Source organism: Emys orbicularis, chromosome 2, assembly GCF_028017835.1.
Source record: "Emys orbicularis isolate rEmyOrb1 chromosome 2, rEmyOrb1.hap1, whole genome shotgun sequence".
NCBI classification, from domain to species: domain Eukaryota; kingdom Metazoa; phylum Chordata; order Testudines; family Emydidae; genus Emys; species Emys orbicularis.
In genome coordinates this window covers 68,904,736-68,931,229 of record NC_088684.1, presented here as the reverse complement: position 1 = coordinate 68,931,229, position 26,494 = coordinate 68,904,736, and the positions used below count along the sequence as shown (strand labels likewise).

The 26,494-nt window shown below is 42.9% G+C and overlaps 1 protein-coding gene across 1 annotated transcript in view; it reads right to left on the bottom strand.

The window, feature by feature from the left end:
- Nucleotides 1-354: 354 nt before the first annotated feature.
- The window catches only part of LOC135874578 (DGAT1/2-independent enzyme synthesizing storage lipids-like), a 41,146-nt gene continuing 15,006 nt past the window's right edge, over nt 355-26,494 (bottom strand). The window contains exons 2-6 of the mRNA XM_065399451.1: nt 19,334-19,498; nt 12,464-12,657; nt 9,035-9,095; nt 8,431-8,570; nt 355-459 (exon numbers count right to left, since the gene is read on the bottom strand). Of these exons, the coding sequence (XP_065255523.1) occupies nt 355-459; nt 8,431-8,570; nt 9,035-9,095; nt 12,464-12,657; nt 19,334-19,498 (665 nt within the window). The remainder of the gene's footprint in view (nt 460-8,430; nt 8,571-9,034; nt 9,096-12,463; nt 12,658-19,333; nt 19,499-26,494) is intronic.

Below are 26,494 nucleotides of genomic sequence, written 5' to 3'. Positions count from 1 at the left end.
ATTCTCCTATCAACAATTGGAAACAGACCAAATACAAGTTTTCTGATGTCGACTCCCTCTATAATCGACTTCCCACAATGTGCTCCTAATGTTACCTGAGCTCTAACTTTTATGTCAGAATAATGTCTGCTATCATGTGGTTTAAGAATCTCTAATCAATTTCTCTAAGTATAATGAACCTCTTAATTTCCTTTTCTTTTATTATTTGGATTGAAGTTGCCAGACCAGATGAGAGAGAGATTTTAAGGCAGTGATATGATTGAATGCTTGATACATGTAGTTTGCAGTCTCTTATACTTTTAAGAAAACTACAGTTTTTCTTCCCACAAGTTACAACATATATATTTAAATACACTAGTCTTCTTTCTGATGTTTATCAAATCGTTCCAACAGAGCTCTTAGTATACTTCCTGGTAGTTTTTGGTGTCTGTCTCTTAGCGTTTCAATGGCAATCTTTGTCTGTTAAGAGAAAGAAAGAGGGGGAAACCTTTTATATTTCAAGAATCACCACTTCAGCCATCATTCTCTTCTAATTTTCCCAAGGATGCTAAAGCGCCAGTTGCCGGTAAGGAAACCCAGACCAAGTGGGCCCAGCAAGAGGCCGGGACCCAGGTGGTCGTGGGACAGGACACCAAATAGACCCAGACCCTGAGGGTGGAGGGTCTGGGAGACACGGGCCTGAGGGCGCAGCTCGAAGCTGCGGAGCAGGCCCACCGGAAGGCGGAGGCCAACACTTGGAAGATGGCCAGAAACTGGGAGGCTTCACAAAGGAAGTGTGCAGCCCTGGAGTGGCAGCCCTGGAAAGACAGCTTTGGGGAGCCCAGGCCAAGAGTCACCACTTCCCCCAGGGGTGGGGATTTTGAGGGGGCGGGAGTGTAGCGGGGCAGTTGCCCCACTCCTAAGCAGCAAGCCTAGGCTGATTGGGGGAAGCAGCCACAGCTGGGGCCATGCCCCCAATCAGGCCACAGCTGGGGCCATGCTTCCAATCAGGCCACAGCTGGCCCTATAAGAGGGCTGAGGGCCAGAGGCTGTGGAACTCTCTCTAGCTGTAGAGAGAGAAGGACCTGGCTGCCGGAGAGCTGAGGAGGACCAGGGATGGGAAAAGACTAGAGAAGCTGGGGAGCTCCAGCCTGGAGAACCTGCAGGCCTTGCTAAAGGCTGGGAAAAGTACTGGAGTTACAGAGATGTAGCCTGGGAATAGGCACAGGCAGCTGGTCCTACCCGCTTGCCAATGATGAGTGGTTTACAGACTGCAGTGAGCGGGGGCTAGATGGTGACTGGCAGTAGCCACTGAGGCAAGGTGGGGATAGAGGGTGGGGGGGGGTTCCCCTGGGTGGGGAGACCCAGAATGTGAGGGCACTGCCAGGGGGCAGCACCCCAAGGTAAAGGGACACCAGGGTCTGGGAGGGACACGGGGGGCCAGCGGCAGGTGAGACACCAGCCTGCAGAGGGTGCTCTGGGCTGGAAGAGCTAATTCCCAACCAGCAGGAGGCGCCGCACTGGTGAGTCTTTGCACTGCTACAGGGAGGATTGGAATGCAAAACCTTGTTTTTTCAGGCATGTTAAATCTCATCTACTGTATAATTTTGCTCAGACTAAAATTGGATAAATATTCAGCCTCGACCCTTTCCCTTGTTCTGTTGTAATGATCAGGGCCCAGAGGGCCTTCTCTGATTATGAGCTTAACGTGTTGAAAGTGGGTAAAAGTTTATAATTGTCAGTCACTTGCTATAGAACATTATTTAAGAAAAGAAGGAAAAAGGAGACTGAATTAAACAGAGAGGATCTACTGATAACACTCAAGGATGGTACTTAAAATCATGTCTGGTAAACAAGAGGAGTATGGGACTTGAAATCAATGGACCAAAATTGGTACTTCAGAAATTGGTCCTAACTGGTGGACAAAATAAAGAAAGGATGGGCTATTCTGCCCATCACCCCCTTTTGGGGTCCTTTTAGAGACTTTGTGAGGGAAAGGAAAAAACATTAGCACTACTGCAGCTGCTGCTGGGGGATTTTCATTGTGACACATGGACCTTAGCACACCAGTGGGGATGCCTAACCAGGGCTGGCCTTAGGCATACTTGGCTGCACAACCAAAAATTTGGGGCACTCCTGGGTCTTAGTGTCCACCCTCCCGCCTCTTCCTATCCCTGTTCTGATCCTTCCTGCAGGCTTCCACAGCTGGCTGCTGCAGCCTGGTGACTCTTACTCCAGAGGGGATCTAGTAACTTAAAAGTGAGAAAGCCTTCCGGCCTGCCAGACCTATTCGCACAACACTGAAACTGTTAAAGAGTCATTCAAGTGGTAATGAAGCCATTTAACAGGCATTTGCCAACCCCCAGGTATATACTGTCAGTTTCTGAATTTACTGACAAAAACAGTTGTGTATTACTGTAATATTTACTCAGAACATGTTAGTCTACTGGACCTTAGTTTAAAATTTGCTTTAAAAATATTTAGTGTGTTGCTGAAGATGATAAAATGACATCTCTAAAAATCCTTACACAGATTTTTAGATGCACTATCTGAGTATTCATCTTCAGCCTTAAATGCTTGGATCTTCAGACATATAGTTTTTTAAATAAATCCTTCAAAGGACCACCCTTATCTAAAATACACACTTTAATTTTAATTACTATAGTACAAAAAACTGGCTTCCAAAGTCTGCCTGTCCTTTCTGTCCATCCCTGTCTCCCTTCAGTATCCTTTACTGCCTCATCCCTCCCCCCGGGCTGCCGTCGGGCCAAGAGGCACCAGTTTAATAATACTGCATAGGGCACCATAAATCCTAAGGACAGCCCTGTGCCTAACCCTCACCACTGCCCCAGCAAGGACCTCAACTTGATATGAGGTCCAACAATGTCCTCCTCTCTCGTGTGTCCCTTCCTGTCCCTCACCATCTACCTACTGTCCCCTCTCTCTCGCTGTCTGTCTCAGCTTTCTGCCTAATCCGGAGACCAAAAGCACCACATGGACCCAACATAACAAGGTGAGACGGTCCATCCAGCTCTGCCAGTCAGGGAAGAACTGGCAGAGGTAAGGGACCTGAACAGACCAAATCAGATGATATCGCTGACTAGCCTCTTTGTATCCTGAGTACATCACAAAAGCCCTATTTCTGCCAACTTTTACTATTCCATCTCTTCTCCTCTGTCTGTTTTTGTCAAAAGCAGGACTCAAAATTGAACAGCAAAACTAACTCTTCCTCACCAAGATGGGCTGCTTGACAGAGCAAGAGACTCTAACCCATATCCTCTATCTCTGAAAAAGGAATTGTTTGTTTTGTATAATCACTTAATTTCAATGCTTTTTGCCTTGTTTTGATTCTTTTCCTTACATGTATCTCAGTCAATACATTGCAGCCTTTGCCATGAGTTTTCTCATGTGTTTGCCACAATAACTAAGCAGCCTAAGGTCTCTGTACTCAAGACCCCAAACCTTGTTTAAAATCAGAGGAGTAGCCGTGTTAGTCTGGAGCTGTAAAAGCAACAAAGAGTCCTGTGGCACCTTTCAGACTAACAGATGTATTGGAGCGTAAGCTTTTGTGGATGAATGATGAAGTGAGCATTCACCCACGAAAGCTTATGCTCCAATACATCTGTTAGTCTTAAAGGTGCCACAGGACTCTCTGTTGCTTGTTTAAAATGGTTCATATTGTACAACAATAATCATGTTAACACCTCCTGTTGTCTGGCCCCACTTATTCCACCCAAACTGATACTACAGTTTCCCCTCAGCATCAAAAAAATGTTTTAGTTAAAGAAGTCAATGGGAGCTCTTGGGTGCTCAACACTAGTGGAAAAAATCAGACTATTTATTTAGGCACCTAACTATGGATTAGTGAGCCTAAGATTAGGCACATATATTGGCCAAGATTTTCTAAATTATTTAAATGGATGGGAGTCAGGAAAAGAAAAACATTTCTGATAGTAGCATTAAACCCCACAGTGCTCCAGTAAGGCCAGAACCTCAGCCAATTCATACCAGCTGAGGATCTGTCTGATAACATTTATCATTTGCAGATGTACAACTATATATCTTGAATGTAGTGTTGTTGTAACTGCGTTGGTCCCAATAATAAAAGATAAAAACACCCTATCACCCATGGGCGAACACTTTTCTTGAAATGATCAACTCCATATCTGACCTCTCTGTCCTTGTAATCAAAGAAAAACCTGCATAACATCTTCAAAAGACGAGACTAGGAGCTTAAATTCATAACCTTGCTAGACACTAAAAATTGTGGACTCAATAGAGATGCTGGTTTTATGTCTCATTCCCACAATCTATGATCCACTAACTCTCCTTTGTCCTAAGACTGCAGATGTGGTAATTGTCCACTGCACCTTGAACAGTCTCTTGCAACATATGTTAACTTCTTATGCTTAACAATCTGCTCCACCTTCTATTAGGCAGTGACACCCTGAGTACCTTTCCCAGACCTGAAAAAGAGCTGTGTGTAGCTCAAAAGTTTCTCTTTCACCAGCAGAGGTTGGTCCAATAAAAGATATTACCTCACCCACCTTGTCCCTATTTTGTATGTGTCCATACAAGGGAAAAAGTGACTGGAGTTATGGGTCCTTGTTACACATTTTGAAGGGCTCTGCGAGGTATTTACTGTTTAGGAGGCCATAGAGTAGGATTGACTATAATAATAGTACAGGATCAGGGGCAGACTTTCAAAATGCACAAAAGGCAGTCAATGCAAGTCAGTGTGAACTGGCATCTAATTCACTTTCATCTCTTGGAAGATCTCCCCAAATCACTGTGAAAACACTAACCTTTTCCTGATTTTGGGGTCTTTAATTTCATGTTGTATTAATATATTTTCTTAATTTTTTTTTAAATGGAAAATCAAGAGAAACTGCCTCTGAGTTTACATATTTCAAGATGACCTGCAAAGTGAAACCTTTCTGCTATTAGTTTCTTGTGACAGAGCACTGAGGCCTGACAGGTGGGTCAGCACTCTGATCACTGTAGCCTGAATTAGTTTCCCAGTGATGGCTGATTGAGCAAGTAGCTAATCAGAAAGCTATGCTGGGGAGGCAAGGAACTAATTAGGCCTCAGTTGGCTAACCTGATAAACCAAAAAGGAAGTGTTACAAGAGGGGAAGACTGAGGCTAGGTCTACACTACCCGCCTGAATCGGTGGGTAGAAATCGACCTCTCGGGGATCGATTTATCGTGTTCCATCGGGACGCGACAATCGATCCCCGAATCGACGCTCTTACTCCACCAGCGAAGGTGGGAGTAAGAGCCGTTGACGGGAAGCCGCGGAGGTCGATTTTGCCACCGTCCTTACAGCGGGGTAAGTCGGCTGCGATACGTCGAATTCAGCTACGCTATTTAAAGATATTTGCGTACCTTAAATCGACCCCCCCCTGTAGTGAAGACGTAGCCTGAGCCAGACTGAAACAGCTCCCAAAACAGGGAGAGCTCATTTCCTAGGGTCCTGGTAAAGAGGGACTAAAAACTGTAGGAATTAAAAACTGATGTTGCACTGCACTGCACTGGTGTTGGGAGAAGGGTTTGTAATAAAATACAGACTGAACTCAAAGAAAGTGGGTGTGACCAGTTTTTGGGGCAGCAGAGGATGGGAACAGAGCATTGCCCTTTAGGATAAGTAAATAAACCAGCCTCAGGGATTTTATTTCCATGTATTTTTCGTTAGAAATAGACTTTTCCATTCCATCGCGGGTATAATGAGGGTCCGGCTGTAGAATCTTGCCTGTATGCTCGGGGTACTGCTGATCACCATATTTGGGGTCGGGAAGGAATTTTCCTCCAGGGTAGATTGGCAGAGACCCTGGAGGTTTTTCGCCTTCCTCCGCAGCATAGGGCAGGGGTCGCAGGCTGGAAGATTCTGTTGTGGGTGGGTCAGCTTTTGTGGCCTCCATCATGCGGGAGGTCAGACTAGATGACCATATTGGTCCCTTCTGACCTTAAAGTCTATGAGTCTATGAGTTTACAGGAGAACTTTAATAAAATCACTGGAAGATTAAATTAGTATTGCAGCCTTAAGTGATATCCTGAGCTAAATCTGTTTCCCTCCAAATAGTCCCCAAGACTACCCACAAATTGTTATTCTCTCTGTTCCTCTCCCCCATAAATCAAACAAAGGCTAGATTTTTTTCTTAAACATAAATAGGGATTGTGTTTGAAGAGTTCAGTTTAGGATATAGCCTTGTGAGACATCACTAGTCAGTTCCAATACCAAAGACAGGGAAGTGAAGACTATAGAAAATTGTCATTTCTATTGCAAAATAAACTTAACAGCCACAGAAAGATGTCTTTGGGAAAAAATGATGAGGTAATCCCTCCAATTCAGGAGGGATCAGTAGAGGGCAAAACAAATAGTTGCCTTTGCTCTTCAGAGAACCTTTAAGATATTCCCCTGCCTCTGCTCAAAGTTAAAGTATTACAAATAATAGGAACCTGCATGATCTTGTGTGTTCAAAGTGATATTTATCAAATAGCACTGTCAGCTATTCATCAGCAACTTAAATTCACAGGACAACTTAATCTGGGATAAATAGTAATCGCACCTCACAAATGGCATGACGTTTCACTAACAGTCACGTCTGCAAACTCCTGGATTTAGAGTCAAGCTCTGTCCCTTTCTCGGGCATCTTCATTGCTGAAAGATTTTCCAGGTCAAATTAGGCCCTCAGATACACTTTGCATCCCACAGTCGTCAAAGAGGAGACCACTGAAACCCTGCCGCTTCAGCTTTCTGCAGGAGTGCCCCTTTACCTTGCAAATATAGGAGGAGAACATGGAAACCTCCTAAAGTCCAGGGGCTGATTTGTCATTTTGCCTGAGTAAGGCTTCTACCCTTTCCCCTTGTTCCTTTGAAAAGAAGTCACCCTTTCCTTTCTGGACTTCTCTTTGGCCTCTGCATCTATGTTACAGGACAGAACAAGGTGATGATTAGATGATTTTTTGTTTGGAAATTTTTAAAAGGGCAAAATATGTGGTTTTCCCTTGTCCCATTGTACACTAAGGATGCCCTTCCCCTCTGTGGTGGTGGTGAGGGGGAAGGAGAGACAGGACGTTGATGATCTGAATCTAAGGGAAAACAAATGCTTCTCTGAACTTGTAAGTGTCTGAAATCATGTTTATTCTGGTGGTGGAATTTAACTGCTCCTGTATTCCCAGATCCAAATGAGTGGAACCTGAGAGCAGAAAAGGTATTTTGCTCCTTCAGGAAGTCAGTTTTAGAAACTGCTTTGTGCAATTCCTCAACCGTCTTCTAACCATGTAAGGATTTATGCTTCACTTATCACTACAGAATCAAGAGATATCACAAAATAGAAAAGGATTAAAAAAAACAAGAGGAAAGAGGCAATAATTGTACAGTCCTTCTAGACCCCGCAGAAAAAGATTACAGAAGCTGCCTGAGGGCAAGGAGCTATGATGCAAGACATCCTGAAACAACACCTCTGCTGCCTTGTGGATAAGGACCTGCCTCTGATGAAGCTAAGCAGACAAAACCTTTGCAAGGTAATCTGTGGTTTGGGATGTAGGCTATAGGGAAGCTATGATGGCTGTGGAATGCCTATATAGCTATTCTACACTTCCTCCTTGCATTAATACAGTTGCCACACAGTTTCCAGATTCCAGACAACCCAACAGGGTAAGTCTTTTCTTCCCTATTGTATTGATTATAATTTGGGCGGGGGTGGGGGCTGGAAGAGGCAAAATCTGGGAGGGAAGACTACAGGAGCACTGTTCTTTTCAGATTTCTACACTCATTGTCTAAGCTGTTAAAGAAGAGACTTGGCAGTTATGGACCATTAAAAACTCCTATAGTATTGCTGAGGAGGTCGTGCTTAATGTTTGCCCTAAACGACTTCCTGAATGAGCTACTAGTCAAGAAAGTGCAGTGAGGGAACTGTATCTGACCTCCAAATTTAATCACTTGCAACCAAAAAAATAAATCACATATTAACTATGCCCCTTCTCATGCCCCAAAGCATTGCCAGGCATTTTTTATATTAACATCATCACAAAAATAAAACCACTCTGCTGAGGTTGTCTACCTATTCCTGACCACACAGTAGTGCTGTTCCTATTTGGAGATGAGGAACTGTATGTGGCAGAGCATAGCTGAGGAGTCTAATAGGAATAAGAGCAGGTGGTTAGAGATAGGAAGTTTGTGTTAGCTCTCCAATTCCAACTGTGTTCCACAGTTTGCAGCAGTAGATCCTTTTCTCCTCTCCCCTTTGGATCTCCGAGCAGAACTTCATGCTAACTTGATGAGTCTCTCCTGGGTCATTCAGACCCACAGTCTTTCAGGAGTGGCACAGCTCAGATGACTATAGATGTGTTTGGACTGGGGTCTGATATTGGAACCTAAGTAGTATTTTCACTCAGATCAAAATAAAATGAGAAGTATTATAATCAAGATACCAAGAGCCAACTTACCTTTTCAACTAGTTCCGTAGCTGTTATATTTGGATCATATGGAATGGGATCTCCAACATATGTGCGAAGTTTGACTGGGAACCCTCCATATCCAGGAATGAGTAGCAATCGAGAATGTTCATAGAACCACCTAAAAAACCCTGTGAATTAGAAAAAGGGGAGGGGAGGTTTACATTTTGAGAGAGAACCTTAGAAGTCAGCAGTGTCCCTGAATCACAATGGTGTCTGGACTGCAACTAAAACATTTTAAATGATATGGGTGTTTGATGAAAGGCTACATAAAGTAGGTCAAACAATATGCAGGCCACATATTCTTGAAAATAATTATCTACTCTTACATTACCTCCTGCATATTCATTATCAGGTTAAATGGGTCACCACGTAGAGAACAATTAATGCTTAGTCCAATAAATGCATATTCAGATTAGATAACCCATGTGCACTTCAGTTTACATGACAAAGAAACAGTTACTAGAGTTAAAAGAGAAAAAAAGATTAGAAAGAAATTCACAAGACTAGTATTTCCCAGAAACAGTTGATTTTGAAAATATAAATAAAAGAAAACTCCAAGAATTTGAAAAGATGCATATAAAGTAAATCATACCTATTTTTCCAAATGTCCTATATCCTTCCCGAATATTCTGTGTAAACAAAGGGATGATGGGCTAAGAAATGAGGAAAAAGAAGTGGTAAGACTAAGTTCAGCCTCAGTTTTTGTTTTAAATATTTCATCATCTCTGTAGAGGCATTCTGCATCTATGTCATGTGGTTATAGTCCACTTTACCATCCTATTAAATCAAAATGAAACTGATAAGTTATCATGACTAGAAACTCAAAAGGAGTCGCATGTTTGTCAGGAAAAACTACAGCTAGTTATGTACCAGGTGAGGCTCCATTTTCTGAGATTTCTTAGAACCTCCCTCACATGTTGCTGTTATCACGATGAACACCAAAACAACACTGGCAGTATAACATTTAGAAGCAGAAAAAATAATTCCACAGATATCAGAATTATCAGTTTCATGAGTTTGTTCAGCAATTTTTTTCAGTGCCTAAGTCAGAGTACTAGTGAGTTAGACAAAATCATCATCATCATCATCATCATCCAGACATATATTATTTTGGTAACAAAATCTTGCAAAAGTCCTATAGAAAACAGACTATGCAATGTAAGAGTCCCACTTTTACTATGAAACACCTGCAAATCTTGGGGAAGGGGACAAGAAAGGATGATCATGCGTAACTGTTTCCTTTCTAATGCCTTTAATACTAAATAGTTTTAAGTAACTGTAATTTCTCAGAAAATTATTTCCCCTCAAATATGATACAGATTATTGTCTCTCTGACGCACATATTGAGCTTGTATAGGTCACATCACGTCACAGCAGAGGTTCTTCCTAAATAGGGTGACCAGATGTCCCAATTTTATAGGGACATGCCTGATTTTTTGGGTCTTTTTCTTATATAGGCTCCTATTACCCCCCCCCACCCAGTCCTGATTTTTCACATTTGCTGGCTGGTCACCCTATTCCTAAATCTTATGTTGTGACAGTGTCTTCATTATTGTCATTATAGATCGAGTGCCAACCATGTACAGGCCTGGTATAGAACTTTGCTTCCATTTCCATCACATGTCCTATGCTGCATAACCAGACACTAGAAAGTGGGGAAAGACTCATAACTTCCATGTTCTTATTATAGTATATTTGCCTGCTAGAAAGAACAGGCCCAATCCTCTTTTGCACCAGTTCTTCCTAAAGCTGGCTTAACCAGCCACATGTGGAGTTCCTCTGCCTATGACCCAGAGACATCAGAGCAGCTCTCATTACACCTTCTTCTCCAACCCCCAGCATGGGGGAGGAGGAGGAGCTGGGGAAAAGGAAGTATGACTGGGGGTGTCTACACCATGGAGATCCATGGTTGCCATTATGGTCCCTTGAGGCCAAGGGCAGCCTACTTAAAATAGAGCATCCTCAAAGGGCTGGTCCACACTAAGCCCCCAGTTCGAACTAAGATACACAACTTCAGCTACGTGAATAACGTAGCTGAAGTCGAAGTATCTTAGTTCGAACTTAAAGGTACTTACCGCGGGTCCACACGCGGCAGGCAGGCTCCCCCGTCGACTCCGCCTACTCTTCTCGCGGAGCAGGATTACCAGCGTCGACGGCGAGCACTTCCGGGATCGATTGCTTGCCGCCAAACCAGCGGGTAAGTATAGACGTACCCAAAGCATCACCAACACTGAGGCCCAGAAGCCCCAGGGTCAGGAGAGTGCAAAGGTGACAAATCTACTTTTGCACCTCCCATGTTGAGATGCACTGAGCACAGATCAGATACAGCCCAAGATCTGGGCCAAAATTTTTAAGAAAAGTTTTGAGATTTTGCATTTAAGTTGCTATTGTTTATTCCTAAATGTGCCTCCTGCAGGGAGAACTTACCATTTCTCAGTCCATTAATGTTTTTGGTATCATTTATAATTTTCTGTCAATAATTCTGTATTTTCAGGTAATGCCAAATTATGTTTTCTAAGTCTCCTATCACACTGCACTACTTATGTGGTAGTAATTTCAGGGACAACAGTCTTATAGGGGTATGATAGAATCTATATTATGGAGACACAGACAGTAGGACATCTACTCAGTTTTCCACTTAAAGCAAGGATTCAACCTGTTTGCTTTGTATGAAGAACTCCCAAATTTACAGCATGTAATTGTGACTAAAGATTGACTTGAAGACTCAGAAAACCCAATCTGATAATTTATAAAATGAGAAATTAATTAAAAGTGGGCCTTTAAGACATTATTATTTTAGTCCCCTCCACTAAAAAAATGTGTTAGTACTAACCCTTTAAATTTTTGAGATGGAAAAACAAGAATTCTCAAAATTGGAGATCTCTACTGCTTCTACAACAGCCCACACAAGGGCATGCTTTGATACAATATTGTCAATACCAACTTTATTCATCATATTTTTATACACAGGCACACACACTCGCTCTTATGATATGTATACATAAACTCTGTTCTGGAGCATGAATACAGACTATTTGAGTAAAATTATAATCTCTCTCTAGAATGTAGCTTGCACTATACCATCATTAATTGCAGTTCAGTGCTAGCTTTTAGGTATTTTTTTTTTCATATTTCCCTACTTCTTTTTTAAAATAGTTAAGCTATCTTTAGTTCAAGGACCCAATTAAAGACCCCTATCACAAAATACCTTTGACATGTGGGTAAGGATCTAAGGACAAGTCAACAATTGAAATGCTGCATTGGTGAAGCCAGCTGTACCACGATAGTGCTTTAATAAAGACACTCTACGCTGATGGGAGACAGTGTAGTTAATTCACCTGCCCAAGAGGCAGTAGCTATGTCTACGGGAGAGGCTCTCCTGCTGACAAAGCACTGTCCACACTGGGAGTTACGATGGATTTTTCACACCCCTGAGCAACACAGTTATACTAATGTAAGTCTGTAGTGTAGACCAGACCTAAGGGAAGATTAACAAAAACTGTTTTATTCCATTGGGGAGACAAGGAGGGTGAGGTAATATCTTTCATTGGACCAGCTTCTGTTGGTGAGAGAGAGAAGCTTTTGAGCTACATAGAGCTCTTATTCAGGTCTTGTAAAGGTATTCCCAGCACCACAGCAAAATCATGGGTGGTGGCTGAAGTTTCCCCTGGGGAATGCTAGCTGCCTATCCTGCCTCTTCTACCCTCGGCCCCACACACACTCCACCCTCGGCCCCACTCCTACTCGACTCCAGGCCTGGCCCCCTCCTTGCTCGGCACCCGGTCCGCCACTCGCCTCCTCAACCCCGGCCCGGCGCTCGCCTCCTCACCCCCTGGCCTGCTGCTCGCCTCCTTCCAGAGTGAAAAGCATGAGTATTGAAAGCTTCAGTTAAAGAGCTAGTCTCTGTAGCTAGCAGCTGTAATAGACTCATTTTTTGTGGCTTGGGCGCAGAGACAGGCATGTAACACACAATGATCAGTGGGTTAAACATATTTATATACACACACAAGAAACCACTCACCACTTTTGCATCTATGGCCACTTGAGCAAAGCCTTTGCGATTACCCCACAGGAGGTTGTAGTTTTCATCACTAAAGAATGCTTCTCGACCTCCACCTGGTGCGACACCCAATAAGTTGCCTTTCTTCAGAATTTCAACACTTTCGTCTCTTCCACTATGCCATGCAGGGAACAGGTTAAAAAGCAGTTCTATTCCTGCAATAAACATAACCAGTAGAGATCAATATGGTACATTAGACCTCATTAAATAATTATTACTTACACATATTGCAAATAAAACCCAATCAAAAACTCTCCAACACACACACGCCCACCCACCCCTTCAGCATTTTTTAAGTGCGTCTACATATTACATATCTGATAAAACTGGAGATGTCATAGTCATCAGTAATAAATCCGGTATAAATACTCAGATATAATTAGCGGTTACAGCTTCAACCCACAGTAGCATGGAAATGTACTTGCACTTTCCAAGTGTGGCAGAGTTCCAGCCATAATAACTAGCAGTGCCCATTGGAGAGCTCACGTATCCCTTCCTACCCTTCCTTTCCCTGGTTCCGGAACAGTCTATGGGCCAGGCTATAAAAGGGGCATGGTGATCCACAGCCGCCTCTCCGGACATTTGATACAGATGCTAAAACCCCTCGCATAGTTCTTCAGGTGGAGCTAAGGATAGGAGTTAATTTATAGTGTAGTCAGTTAGGGCAGTTTAGTTTTAAAGTAAGAATTTTAATAAATAATTCAAATGGTGGCTCTGAAGAGGAAACCTGGATTCAAACATGTCTCCTGTCTGGAGGTGTTTTCCACATCAGATGCATATTCTGGATGCCTTACTTCCTTTGGAAAGGGATGCCCTTCATCGAAGTGCTCAATCTCTGTCATGTGTACTCCAAGAGCTAAGAAGGAGAGCCAGCTAACACAGAAGCTGAAAAGACATCAGATACAGGGGATAGGCAGAGAACATCCTCTGGGTCAGGATAAATAGAAACCTTATGGACCACCATCCATTCTGATGGTACCTTCAACTCCAGCAGCCTCTGCTGTGCTACCTTCAAAGAAAGGGAAGAATGTGGCTAAGAAGGTCTCCAAGTCTGTGGATCTGAATCAAGATGAGATAAATGTGCTTTGGAAATGGCCTCTGCTAGCAGAACCATTTCGAGAATGAGAACTTTATCTATGGCACATAGAAGTTCTGTGAGCAGAGCTAAGACACAGGTATGAAACCATTCAGAAACAGTGCATAACCAGGTTCACAATACTTCTGACTCTTAAACCTGCGATTTAGGGAGTGCAACCACAGCCAGTGAGAACTGCTCTTGTGCAACATTCTGAATCCACCTCCCTACTCATTATCCTACAGTAATGGCTCAGATCCATCCTGTTTGAGTCCTCATCGGTCTTGGATCCAGCAAAAGATCAACAGCAAATAAGAGGAGCTCTTCTCCAATGCTCCCTTCTTTACCTCCAGAGGATAAGAAGAGAAGAGAGGAACGGCTATTTTCACCACTGGTTCTGCCCCTCAAGACACCTTTCAAGTCTCTGAATGTATTATTTCTATGATCAGTTCTACGAGGTCCACCACAGTCACCTCTATGCTCGCCATCGGATACAAGATCGGAATAGCTATCAGCAGAGACCACCATGCCCTTCTCGACTGCCTGATGGTAACAAGAAATATCAGAACCCTAAATCCTTTCAGCATTATGGTCAAGGGTATTAATCAGATCCAGTGACTGAATCCTGGCCAGAATGGCATTGACTGTTTTGACCCTATTGGTTGGCTCCATATTACACATATTACTTGTAACTCAAGAGACCACATAAAGGATGTCTATAACTACTGTAGGGGTCTGTGGCCATTGCTCCCCATCAGTATTGGAGGCATGCTACACACCCCACACTACCACTTATCTATAAAGGCAACGCTCAATGGGGAATTAGCAGTATCAGGGCTCTAGCCGTCGGGACGGGGCAGAGCAAGAAGCAGTCTCAGAGCTCTGGCTCTCTGGGCAGGGCAGAGCAAGAAGCAGTCTATAAGGCTCTGACCTCTGGGCAGGGAAGAGCACTAAGTAGTCTATTGCCGACCCTCAGGCTCAGGAGGATAGGGAGAAAACACTGGCCTCTTGGCCAAAAGTGGGTAGATGGCCACCCCAGGGTGAGGCAGCCGCATGGGGTAGGTGGACCCGGGCCCACCCTACTCCACCAGGTCCTAGCCCAGGGTCCTAACAGTGGCGGATGGTTCTGCCACTGGGTCAGCTGGGATCCATCTGAAACACACTGACCTGAATTCTGCCAACAAAACTGGACTATCATCTGGTATCCCTCTGCTACTTCCTACTACCCCTTTGGCATGTACCTCTATCTCCTGGGATTCCTGTATCTTCCCTGGGTACACAGCCAACGGCAGTCCCAATAGCTCCACCGGGTCCTGGTCTGTCAGTAGTCCTGGTACGTCCTCTGGGTCCTAAGCACAGCAGAGCTCCATCTCAGGCATAGGGCTCGGCAGCAGGAAAGCAACGTCTACTTCCTTTTCCAGCTCTCGTGCAACTGAGCTGCAGGACCCACCTTTTAAGCTTCCTGTACTGCCCCGCTGCTTCCTGCGGGGTGGGTGTGGCTTACCTAGCTCTGCTCACCATAGGATGGAGAGTGGTTTATCCCCATCAGTCTCAGAGGGAGGCCATGCCCCTCTCACTACAACTACCTTTTCTGAATTGGAGATTCTCAGACCTGACTATGGAAGGTAATTATCACCCTCAATTGCCTTCTGTGACAGCAAACACTTTGTCTGAAGAGGAGGAACATATTCAGATACAAAACATTCAAATCCAGGCCAATAACTTCCCCAAAATAATTGCTAGAGCAGGGGTTGTCAAACTGGGGGTCGGGACCCCTTGGGGGGGAGGGGGGGTCGCAAGCTGTCACAGACCACTAAACTTCTCCAAAATAATTCCTAGAGGATATATTATAGAAAAACACCCAATCTTGATATGAAAATTGTCAGTGATGGAAACTCCATCGCAACACTTGGTAAATTTCTCTAATGGTTAATTATCTTCATTGTTAAAAATGTACACCTTATCTCCAGTGCGAATTTGTCTAGTTTCATCTTCCAGCTATTGGATCGTATTATACCCCTCTCTGCTAGACTGAAGAGCTCAATATTAAATATTTGTTCCCAATCTAGGTACTTATTGACTATAATCAAGTTACCTCTTAACCTTCTCTTTGTTAAGTTAAATAGATTGAGCTGTGAGTCTCTCACTATAAGGCATGTTGTCTAATCCTTTAATCATTCTTGTGGCTCTTCTCTGAACCCTCTCCGATTTATCAACATCCTTCTTGAATTGTGAGCACCAGAACTGGACACAGTACTCCAGCAGCAGTAACAGCAGTGCCAAATACAGAGGTAAAATAGCCTCTCTACTCCATTCCCGCTTATTCATCCAAGGATCGCATTAGTCCTTTTGGCCAGAGCATCACCCTGGGAGGTCATGTTCAGCAGATGATCCACCATGACCCCCAAATCTTTTTCAGAGTCACTGCTTTCCAGGATGGAGTATCCCATCCTGTCAGTACAGCCGATGTTCTTTGTTCCTAGAGGTATACATTTACATTTAGCCGTACTAAAACACATATTGTTTGCTTCTGCCCAGTTTATGAAGTGGTCCTCATTGCTCTCAATCAGTGACCTGTCCTCTTCATTATTTACTACTCCCCCAATTTGTGTCATCTGCAAACTTTATCACGGATGATTTTATGATTTCTCCCAGGTCACTGATAAACATGTTAAATAGTATAGGACCAAGAACCGATCCCCCTGGGACCCCACTGGAAATACACCCACTCAATGACAATCCCTGTTAACAATTATATTTTGAGACCTATCAATTCACAACCCCTTTCCAAAGCATTTGGAAACACATCTGTCATCCCCTTCCCTAAAATGAGGAAGTAATTTGGAGTCTATACCACCTACCAGGACAAGTACCTGAGGACTAGTTCTACCTACTGCAGAGGTGGGAAAATTACGGTCCGCGGGACCCGCCTGCCTGGCCCCTGAGCTCCTGGCCCAGGAGGCTAGCCCCCGGCCCCTCCCCTGCTGTTCCCCCTTCCCCGCAGCCTCAGCTCACTGCGCCGCCAGTGCAATGCTCTGGGCAGCAGCGCAGTTGCAGAGCCACGGCCTGACCCGGTGCTCTGTGCTGCGCGGTGGCGTGGCTGGCTCCAGCTGGGCAGCACGGCTGCCTGTCCTGGTGCTCTGGGAGGTGTGGCTGTAGCGCCGCCAGCCACCGGTGCTCCAGGCAGTGCGGTAAGGGGACGGGGGGGTTGGATAGAGGGCAGGGGAGTTCGGGGTGGTGGTCAGGGGGCGGGGCGGTCAGAGGGCAGGGAACGGGGGGGTTGAATGGGGGCAGGGGTCCCGGGGGGGCAATCAGGAATGTGAGGGGGGGTTGGATGGGACGACGGGGGGCAGTCGGGGACAGAGAGCGGGGGGGGGTGGATGGGGCAGGACTCCCGGGGGGGCTATGCCACACCTGGCTGTTTGGGGAGGCACAGCCTCCCCTAACCGGCCTTCCATGCAATTTCAAAAACCCGATGTGGCCCTCAGGCCAAAAAGTTTGCCCGCCCCGACCTACTAGATAAGGACTTTGAAGCAGTTTGTCTTTCTTTCTCTCCTCATGCTGGTACTACTTCTCCTTTTCTTCTCTCTTATACTTATGCTGTTTCTCCTGGTCTTCTCTCTCTTGTTCCCGGTCCGCTAGCTGCTGCATTTCCAGAGATAGTTTGTCCCTTTCCAGCTGCAGATTCTCCTGATCTACTTGTAGATCCATCTCTGATCCCAGTTGCAGTGATGCACTCAGACTGCATAGAAAAGAGGTAGTGCCTCTGCCAGCCACTTACCTGCTTCCCTCTAAGGAGCTGGCTCCAAGATTTACCCTGCCAGCTGTACCCTCTGCCAGTGGGCTGGAAGTTCCCTGCAGACCTGGACCATTATTCCTCTTCTGTTCATTAGAATACAGCAAACCTACTAACTGTGTTTTCATCAGGTCCTCAATGCTGAGCTGCCTTTCTGTGCACACCTCAACCAGCCAAGGTCTCCTCAGCTGTTCATAATTCATCTTCCCGTCTCTTTTCACAAAGACTTTCGCAAAAAGATTGAGACTTTTCTCTGTACTTCTCCTTTCTAGGGTACTTACTTCCACTGCTGTGGAAACTTTGCAATTCACACTGATACAGATCACACACACACACACAGCCATCATATATGTCACAGTTCAGGGCACCTGTATTTCCCCTCAGTGGTCCAGCAAGGGCACCCACTCTCGAGCTTCTGGCTCCCCAGCCATTGCCTTTGGATTGAGCATTGGGTGGAGACATGCATCTCTCTCCTTTCTGATCAGGCTATTTCCAGGGCTGAACCACCCCTGACAAAACACAGACTGCCTAAGCAGGCTTGTTTTGCCTTCTCTTCAGAGATGGTTAACAGTGTAATTACCACTATTAATCTACCAAACATCTCTTTTTAAACAAGCTTATTTTAGTGCTAGTATAAAAGCAATACAGAGAAAACACATTAAAAACAACACAAAGACCTACGTGCGTGCTAATAAGCTTACTAGAGATCACTCCAAATCCAATAAGGGCTCTGGCAGCAGCAATCCTTCAAACCCCACACGGGTTTTCCTATGGTTTCAAATTCATGACACCCTTTGCTCAGAACAGGAACCCAGACTTTTGGGGCCTAAGTAGGCCAAAGTCCTTCCAACCTTCCCTAAGGATTGGGACCTTCCGTGGACCACAGATCCTGTCCAACTGCTGGATCAGAAAGAAGGCCCTGAATCAGTTTACCACCAGACCATTTAACCAAAAACCCTTCCTTTGTCTCTTGGTCCCTGAAGAATCCAGTTTGAACTAGTTTAGGCAAACCTCGCCAGTGGCTGGTGCTTCTCTAGAGATTTTGGAACCTGTGTGACTTTGACTAATCACCCCATATTGTTCTTAGTTCTGGGGGGAGCTATATTTACCCTTGCCATGGAAATACACGCAATCCCTGCCCCGTGAGGATACATAAATAATTAATTTAATACAATAGGTTCCAAAGATTTTAAAACTTGATTCAGTAAAGTTCATCCAGGATATTTCAGGAGATTACCCTATTTATCACACATCCCATGACTGTGAATATGCAGAGTCCATCTTGAAGAATCTCAGTTACAAGTAACCAATCTTCATTTTCAGAACATCAATTGGAAGAAGCCAGGAAAACAAAATTATTAAAGAAAATGTGCTGGAAGACTACATACAAAGACTATAGGCAAAATTCACCCTTGGTACAACTTCATTAACTTCAATGGAATTACATCAAGGATAGATTTTGCCTTCCGAGTCCAAATGTGCTTGTGTAATGCAAGTTACTGGGTTCCTAATGACAACCTTAACAATGACATAGGATTTCTATTTAAGAACAATGGAGCAATTTACCACACTGAGAAAATAAGTTTGTTAGAATAGTTTATATTTTAGGATTGGCTCTAAAAGAGCTAATAATAAAACTCGTTAAATGTTGCATTCTTCCAATTTATAATAGTCAATCATACCAATAAAAAGAGAACAGAAAGAACATAGTTCATTTTTATGTTAAACCTACATGCAAAGTTTCTTGAAATCTAGAAACCTTTAGCTATAATGAAATTCAAAAGACCACAGAGTTTCTCAAATGCTTGAAATTATACTATTTTCTGTAGTGCATACCTGGAAAGCATTTTGTTTAAGTCTCAATATTTGTAATAATGTATGTATCTCTAAAATGGTATGAATTAATATCTCAGAATTCAAAATATTACTAACTCTCTTATTTACAATAAAAATACTTTACCTGGTAACTTAGCAAAGAAGCGATCAACTGCTGAGTAACAAAGTCTTCCCGTCTGTATATAAAGATTACTGATAAAGTAGCAGTAGTCTAGAGGAATGGCTCCATGGTAATAAACTATAAGCCCTGGTCCTTCCGGAATTTTTTCAATACCATGAAGCTCATAACCTGTCAAGAGTACAAAGTACAATAGTTTCAATACTAGCTTTATACCAGTCAACCTGTGATATAACATAAACTCCTTACTAGAGTTGTGGAAGCTCTTGATGATATGTGAGGAAGCTGTACCAGGAGTAAGTTTTAGCATAACAATTAACTCTTGGTTCTGATAGTCAAACATTTCACTTGATAGTCAAAATGCAGTGAGAAAATGGCAGCCTTATTCTTGATTTCCTGCATCACTGAACCATATGTCAGCCCACAGAGGCCTAAAGTATTGGTGCAGTCTTGAGTCGTTGTTCTTATTTTTGTAATTGTGACCATAATTGAAAAGGAGTCAGAAATCAAGGAAAAAATTCTTACCTGTAAATGGCATTTGAGACATACCCAGAGTACAATCTAGACTGGTGAGTAGCTGTTCCACGCCTGCCTGGTGTGCCCTTTACACTGCTTTGCGGCTGTAGCTTCCCATCAGGACTGCTCACAAACAGCCTCCAGCATGAAAGTCACTCCCAGCTATGTCTGTGTGCACTTGCAGCCTGCCAGTCACACCTAGGCTTTTACCAGCCTGAATTATGCTGCAGGGTGATACCAGCATACTCCCAGTCCCAGATTTTCCCCAGAAATGTATTCTCTTCTACTGCCCAGTCCTTCTCTGGACAATACAGGTTTATAGATAGTCCATCATTCTATTAACAGAAATGATATGCACAGATCTTGTTATCTCAAGTGGAGTTTCCCAAACACTTCAATTCAAACACACTAGTTTAGATAAAACAATAAAACAAGTTTAACTACAAAGAGATAGATTTTAAGTGAATACAAGGAATAAGGCATAAAAGTCAGAAATGGTTAGAAGAAAATTAAAATGCAAATAGTTCCTAATTTAACAAACTGTGTTAAATTCAAAGCAAAGTTATTCTTGCCACATGTTCTCAACAGTCTTACTGACCAAACTCCTAAGGCCAGGACCCCTTCTTCTGTGTAATGGCTGTTTCCTTTTTTCCTTCTAGTGCACTGAATTGATGGACAGAGAATGAGAGAGGAGGTTGGGTGGGGTCCTGTGGGGTGTCTGCCCCCTTCTTTTTTATCGTCCTGTCCTCCACTTGAGAAGTATTTCTACCTGGGAGCATGGTGCTGGGAAAACTGTGTACACAGGAACCTTTGCTAAAATGTACATTTTCTGCCCATGACCTTTTTCCTGCCAATGAATAGCCACTTATCAGGTAATGGCCCATTGACCTTGTTTATACCTGGCTGATGCATTAGCTTGACCTTTGTTCTGAGGAACTGGTTTTACCACTCCCCAGACTTGGAACATGTTTTAGTACCATCATACAGTGGAATCTTATAACTTTACATACAATGTTACCACACATATTTTGCCAGGACAATAATGACCATCAGATTATGAGTTTTCAAATGATACCTCAGAAGGCATACTTTGTGAAAAGATTATTATAATAGTGTAAATACAAGCGTACAGTCCATCACAGTATTCAACTAAAGATCCAGGCTATTCTCTAACTTGATGGGCTTTTTGTTCATGCCACACTTGGATAGTGTGACGCTCTGTACCTCGGGGAGACACCCAGCACTCCCATGTTCATTCTTGTAAAATGATTGTGTGGTATCCAATGCAAAGTTTGTCATGTTGGGTGTCTTCGGAAGACTCATGATGCACTAAGCATTGTTGTTATAGTGATGTTATAGTAATTGTTACAGTAATGTTATAGGTTATAATTTCATCTATATAATTATGAGGCTGAAAATGTATCCTCGTGGCTTAAAATAAGCCCAGGCAAAAACTCTCCAAGAGCAGAGAGGCAGTTCACACCTCATCAGGGCAGGTATGAGACAAACCTAGCCCAGCCTCACAGGAACAAAGGACGCTGGCCTGGGCAGCAACAAAAGGATCTGTTCGAGTGAGTCACACCCCCTCCCCTTTCTTTGGTCAGTATGGGACTGCGATGAGGTAATGCTCACCTGACTCTGAAGGGGGAGGGGGCAAAGCCAAGAGAGAAGAAAGAACAGGATAAAAGGGAGAGAAGTTTGCCATGCTCTCTCTCTCTCTCTCTCTCTCTCTTCCACCTAAATCTACAGACACCACACCAAGCGACTGAAGCGCTGATTGAAGGGGAGAACCTGGCTGAAGAGCAACCAGCCAGCCTGTGGTGAGACACATCTAAGTTTGTAAAGACATTGAAAGTGTTGCTTTTATTTCATTTGACCAAATCTGACTTGTTATGCTTTGACTTATAATCACTTAAAATCTATCTTCATAGTTAATAAATGTTTGTTTATTCTACCTGAAGCAGTGCGTTTGGTTTGAAGCATGTCAGAAACTCCCCTTGGGATAACAAGCCTGGTACATATCAATTTCTTTGTTAAATTGACAAACTCATATAAGCTTGCAGTGTCCAGTGGGCATAACTAGACACTGCAAGACGGAGGTTCCTAGGGTTGTGTCTGGGACCGGAGATATTGGCTAGTGTCATTCAGTTGCACAATCCAAGGAGCAGCTTACATGCTAGAGACAGTGCATGAACAGCCCACGAGTGGGGGGTTCTCACAGCAGAGCAGGGTAAGGCTGGTTCCCAGAGTCAAGGATTGGAGTGACCTAGCAGATCACCGGTCCCGATAACACCAGAGGGGAACATCACAGATAGTTATTAGCAACCAATGAAACTACAGAATGTTGAGCATCAATTCAAATGAATAAGCCTTCTGCTAGTTTTCCAGACTTATGTATGCTAAAGTTCTAAAAACTAAAAACAATTCAAACCTCGATGAGAGGCACATGGATGGGATAAAAAAAAATTGCACTCAAGGAAAATCTAAAGTGGGGGAAAATATATCTAGAACTCAAAAGTGAAATCATTAGTAAAAACAAACCCCAAAAACAAAATAGAACCGTGAAGCCAATGTTCACTGAAAGGATGTCAAAGACTAGAACAGTAATAAAACAATAGAAAAATCACTGCATAATTAGAATGACTATAGGGCTGGAAATACAAAGAAAGGCCTAGTGAACTGAAACATACCATGTCCTATTAACTATCTTTAACTGTTCAACTTGACCTAACAATGCACCAGCTCAAGTATTGGCTTTGGAGATGCTGGGTTATTTCCTCCAGCTTCAGATTGGTGGATGACAGCTCAGAGATCAGTGACAATCAGAGATATGTGAAGGGCCATAGTTTTCCTCTAAACCTTCTCATGACTGCAGAGGCCTTAGGAAAATACACTGGAGGAGGTCTGGAACACTGGGGAAGAGCTCAGCAGTTGCACAGTCTACTCACTGGAAAGCAATGTGAGAATGAAGAGCTAAGAAGAGGCTTGAGATCAAAGTCTCAAATGGCTTTCAAAAATTCAGTAATCTCATTGGTCACTTGTGCCTATTCAAGTGTGATGTAAACAGAAAACCCATCAAGTTAGAAACTGGCCTTTTTCACTCAGAGACAGAGAGGATAGATGGGAAAATGCTTTTGGTAGATCAGGGTTTAACATGATAAATTTCAGTCACTGAGGGAGATGCAGTTGATGGCTCAGATTCTAATCCTGATCAGTTGCAATAAAATGAGCTGTCATGGAAATTGCTTATCAAATCTACCCCATCAGAAAGAACCTATGATATTGTTTCCCTGTTAGCTTTCACTACTATATCTTTTTTGATTTAGTACAAAGTACAGTCATGAACAGTTATATTGTATTTTCCACATTAGAAGCCTGAAATCATACTTGTCTATACTCTGAAGTGGCTAAATTTTCCCCAATAATCTACTTTTACAACTAAACCTAATGATTTTCTTTTACATCCTTTAGTTTATTGAGTACTATCCTAATTATTTTTCTTGATGCAACATGAAGTATAGCTGCATTAGGCTGATCATTATTCCTAAATTATGAATGCTAGGACAATTTTGCACACATGGGGCCTAATGCAATAGCCTTTGAAGTCAACATAAGAAGCCCCATTTATGTCAGTGCCCATAGTGGGAAATTCACCTTGGAAGGCCTGCACAAGCCTTTTGCACAACTTAATCCCAAGAGTGGAGCTGCTGGAAAGTGGTAACATAGAAAATGCCACATGGGATTGAACCAATGGTCCATCTAATTCAGTATCCTGTTTCTAACAGTGATCAGCAGAAGATGCTCCAAACCTCCACAATGAACCATTACGAAAAAACATATCTGGAGAACCACAGAGTTAAAAGTTGGCTTGTGTCCTGAAGCACATGAGTTTATATGCTTAACACATTTTCAGCATCATAGAATTGTGGATATACTTATTCAGATAAGACTGTCTAATCCTCTTTGCCTTCATAATGCACTGTGGCACTTAGTTCCCCAGTTTCAAGATGCATTGCAAAAATATTTTATCTATTTTAAATTTGTTGCTTTTAATTTCATTTGTGTCTCCCTTCTTGTATTATGGTGAAAATGTAACTAGAAGCACATGATTTACCTTATTTTTACTGTTCAATAGTTTCTCTCTAAACTATATAGTCTTAATAATTTTAATCTTTCATCAAGCTTTTCCATGGCTCATCATCTGCAGTGAAGGACAATGGAACCTATTCTATTTCTACTATATTCCCACGTATGGTTTCGATTTACAAGCAGTGCTGATAATAGTCCGTAGGCATGAACAGAGTCCCCACTGAACAGTGACTGAAGCAGCACTCTCCCAAATGTAGCGTCAGTCCTAGTGACCAAATCCAGAGCATAATGCCCGGAGAAAAAGTGTGTACAGAATTCCAGGTTGCAACTCTTCACATTTCAGCAACAGGGACCTGCTTATGGCAAGCAAAAGAAGTTGCAACAGCTCTAGTAGAATGTGATTGTACTGAAGTAGGTACAGGAATTTCTGCTAATATGTAACATTCAACAATACATTGTTTAATTCATCTAGCAATAATCTGAGAAGAAACCATAAAACCCATATAATTCTTAGAATAAGACACAAACAATACATGATTTTCAAAAACTTTTAGTTCGATCTAGCTAATGAGCAAGGGCCCTTCTCACATCCAAAGTATGTAAATAAAATAAATTCCTCCTTATTAGAATGTGGTTTTTGGAAAGATATCAGCAAATTAATTCTCTGATGGATATGAAAAGAAGGTATTTGCAACAAATGTGATGAATCAATATATGAAATTACGTGTTCTTTAAATCGAGAATTGTGAACAAATTGATAACTGAGCCTGAAGGGATTATGGAAGCCAAAGTTAACATGCAGAACCAAAACTTCTGAATGTATTTGTTAATTTGATTCTTAAATCAAAAATTGGATGGAACCCCCCATCCTTTTTCTGCACCAGTGTCAGGCTCCACTGGTATTGAAACCAGGAGTCCTGGGAGTTATCTCACTCCAGTCCTCCACCTCGCAGCTCATAGACAGCAGCTGGGACTGGGGTCCATGAAGCCCAACTGGGGCATAAACCACATCCCTACACTCTGATGCGGAGAGCTCCAAGGCTCCTGGTTGTGCCACAATCACTCAGTCACTGTAGGATATATATAAAATTCAAGTCAGCTTAAGTTTGGTGAAGGGAATGTGTTGTAAAGAAGGGCCCTAATTTGCATGTAAAAGAAAGGCCTTGAAAATAATTAGTTATAAGGCCAGACAGAATGAAGTAGGGTTCAAAGAATAACTAATGAAATAAAGGGAAGTTTCTAAAAAGGAGGCTTCTGACCAATAGGGGTGATTGCAGATGGTTTTAAATAAGAAAGAGAATCTGTCTCAGAAGGAGCCAGCATGGACCTTCCACCCCACACACCAGTGTTCTCTCAAAAATTAGGGCCAATGTGAACCCAGGTGCAGTAGAAAAACCGTTGGTCAGCAAGAAGAAGGGGATGATATAGGGAAGAAAAGCCTTGGGGAGAAAGGAAATTGTAAATCTTATCTGAATTAAAACTGGAAATAAGGGTGAACTCTCTCAAACTGGATTTTAGCTGAAGTCAGTAATTAGCAATGACATCCCTTGTTTGTGAAAGGATATAAAAAAGTAAACTCTTAAAAGGTTCATTGCCAATACCTGCCTGACCACACTGAAGCCAACTAATATGGATCTAAGCACCCCTGAGTTTAGCCCATTTGCAAGTATCTTGATTAAGTACTTATAAATGTTATGTTACCGTTTAAACGTAGTAAATTGCTTATTATTTAGGCTTTTTAGGCATGTTTAGAGCAATTGTATCAATACCATTTGGCCTCTGAATTTAATAAAGAAATTTATGGTTAAATTAGTGTTATAATATGCTGCCTAAAAAATAATTCCAACAATCGTGCGATCAAATCTGAGGTCCAGTGTTTCGAGACAAAGATGTCATGAAGTCAGCAGGTTGCTTAGATATAGGCCTTGACTTAAATAACCTCTTCTTATGTTGGCTCTGGAAGGATGTCAATTAGTGATACTGCTGACATCTTAGATTAGGCAAAAAATAAGATGAAGACGACTTGGGACAGAATTGTCTCCGATAACAAAAAGGAGTGGAAGGTCTCCTCTTGTCAGAAGAAATCAAGCCCAGAAAATGGGCTGTTGATCTTGCCTCCTTTAGCTATTCCAGCAACTCATCTGTCTTTTCTCTGAGAAGATCATCCCCTTTGAAGGACAGATCCTGTAGTTTAAGTCTGGTATCCAGGGCCAGAGAAGAGCAGCAAAGCCAAGCACGTCTCCTCATAGCAGGAGTCAATGTTCTAGCAGCAGAGTCTGCGGCATCAAAGGAAGCCCTAAATCCTTAACCACATTCTGGGGAAAGAGTAACAATGTCCTCTGTTCTTTTCTTTCTTTCAGATGAAGTAGCAGATCTCAAAACCAGTGACGCTTGCCCAAGGAACAATCAGAAGCTAAACAGTGAACTTCAGCTATCACCATCACAGCATCCTTCAGAACCAAAGATGGAGCTGGAACCGAAACTGGAATTTTGGCCAAAGCCAAAGACTTAGACGGCACCAGATACAACGCAGGATACAATCTATCATCCTAACTGCCAGAG